At 53.1% G+C, this 2176-nt stretch overlaps 1 protein-coding gene across 1 annotated transcript in view; it reads left to right on the top strand.

Annotated features, from left to right (window-relative positions):
• The first annotated feature begins 1071 nt into the window (after window positions 1-1071).
• The window catches only part of LOC104412844 (rho-related GTP-binding protein RhoC), a 6612-nt gene continuing 5507 nt past the window's right edge, over window positions 1072-2176 (top strand). The window contains exon 1 of the mRNA XM_010023670.1: window positions 1072-1090. Within this exon, the coding sequence (XP_010021972.1) occupies window positions 1072-1090 (19 nt within the window). The remainder of the gene's footprint in view (window positions 1091-2176) is intronic.

Consider the following 2176-nt stretch of genomic DNA (forward strand, 5'->3'; position numbering starts at 1 on the left):
GAGTCAGTGGCAGTCGGGACACCGCGGGTTGTCCTTCAACTGCAGCCTTGGGCTGCGGCTCCTGACTTGTGGGTGCCACAGGGACAGGGCTCCCGCTGCCTCCCTGCCACTGACTGACCCGGCCAGGCTGGGGGGAGAGCCCGGGGGTTCTACCCCATCCCACCATCCCTCCCCACAGCCCCGGGGCTCTAACAGCATCCCCACAAGTGGCTCTGTTCATGGACCAGCCACTCTGTGTCTCTTCAGAAAAAGGAAAACAAAGTTCTCTTTGCTTACTGCTGAGCTCACTTTTAAACATTTGTATTAGGGGGGCTTGCAGGGAGAAATAATTGTGTAATGTCTTAGGAGCAATGGAGCATTCCAAAAGCATGACTGCGTGGCTCTTTCCAGCGCTGACTCTGGCAGCTAAGCCTTCCCAGTGGCTGCCAACCTCCCCAAATCTAGCCTCAGCCTCCTGATGGCAATGGGATCCCCGGGTGTGTTGGTGCGATGGGCACCCTGGAGCAGGGACATGGATGGGTCCTCCCAGCCAGGCAGCAGCACTGCCCCATTCCTAGTGAAGTGTTTAGGTTGTGGAATGGAGACTCTGAGGCAGCAGCTTTGGCTGCTTGTGTCTCATTGAGACAATTTGAATGTTACTTCTATTTTGCCAAGTGACTTTTGGTGTCCAAACACTTATGTCCAGCTCATCCTCCTCAGCTACACGTAGTGCAGGTAGCGACTGGGTGAGATTTTACTGTCTGGAATGGAATCCATGTTCCTGACAGCTACAGCTTCTCCAGGGAAATGTTTTTTAAGTGGAAAATAAGCCAAGTCCCTGTCTTCCAACAGGTTATCGGGAGCGTTTAACCAGGCTCACCTCCTAACTTGCTGTGTGCACTGGAGAGGCGTATTGACATGAAAAGTAAGGAATGTATTAGCAAATATTGCTTGGCCCTGGGGCAGCAGCAGTCAGGCCTTGCACAAGTACAGGCATCTGCTGTTATTGTGGCATGGTATTCGGACACTTGTCCTGCTGTGGGGCTGGGAAGGCTGTCACTTCCACGACAGGTAACATAAGAACATGGCACGATGTCCTTTGGGAAAGGAGGTGAGGGCAGGCAGCATTTCCCCACAAGGCTCAAGCACTTGTGGTTCAGGCTTTGTTTAGGCTTGAAAGTTTTTCTGTTCCAAGTCCCCTTCTCTGTTCTGTTTGTGGATGTTTCTGTGGGATTTAGCAATGAAAGGCGCTCTGGTCTGGGTCCGGGTGGTTGCGCTTTGGAGTCTGCTGCATGCCCAGGCTGTCTGATCATGCCCAAAGCATAGCTCACAATTATAGGGAGAAGATGTAAACCGGAAACGCTGAGGTCGAGCTCCTTTTTGGATGGTCACTCATCATTTGGGTATGACAGGTCTAGATATAAGAAGGTTTTGGGCATCCTTCCTGGGGGTAAAGCCAGGCGTGTTCCACAGCACAGGGCAGCTTTGGCAGCAGTGGCAGGCAGGATGGGAGGCTCTGAGCAGTGGGTGCAGTGTGTGCTTGGGGTGTCAGTAGTGGTTGCTGGTGTGAACAAGGGCTGGAGGCTGTTCCCTTCTGTGCTGCTCAGAAATGCACAGCTTGGCCTGCCCCGGGGCTGGGGGAGCATAAAACTGGGGATGCCGCAGTGCCAAAGCCAGCACTACTTCATTGTCTTGAAGCTGTGATCCACTGTGGAGCTGGGGCCCCGGGCGATATTAGATTGGATGTGAATTTCTTCCCTGTGAGTGCGCTGAGGCGCTGGCACAGGGTGCCCAGAGAAGCTGTGGCTGCCCCATCCCTGGCAGTGTTCAAGGCCAGGTTGGACACAGGGGCTTGGAGCAACCTGCTCTAGTGGAAGGTGTCCCTGCCCGTGGCAGGGGTTGGAGCTGGAGGAGCTTTAAGCTCCCTCCCAGTACAAATCACTCTGGGATTCTATGCTATGATTCTGTCCTGGCCATTACATTGCTCTTCACTTCAAGCCCTTTTTGGAATGTTTTTCTGCTTCTGTGTAAGAGCTCCTCTGATACCTCAGGTGCTTGCCAGGACTTGCACTACCTTGGCCATGGTTTAGACGTCTCAGCAAATTAAATCCCCCTCAATGGGCATACCTGTCAGATGTTAGTGTGGAAGTTTACTTTCAGCTGTGCCAGCAAGTCCTACCATCTGAAACCATTCCTG

Source organism: Nestor notabilis, unplaced genomic scaffold, assembly GCF_000696875.1.
Source record: "Nestor notabilis isolate BGI_N333 unplaced genomic scaffold, ASM69687v1 scaffold16401, whole genome shotgun sequence".
Classification (NCBI taxonomy): Eukaryota; Metazoa; Chordata; class Aves; order Psittaciformes; family Psittacidae; genus Nestor; species Nestor notabilis.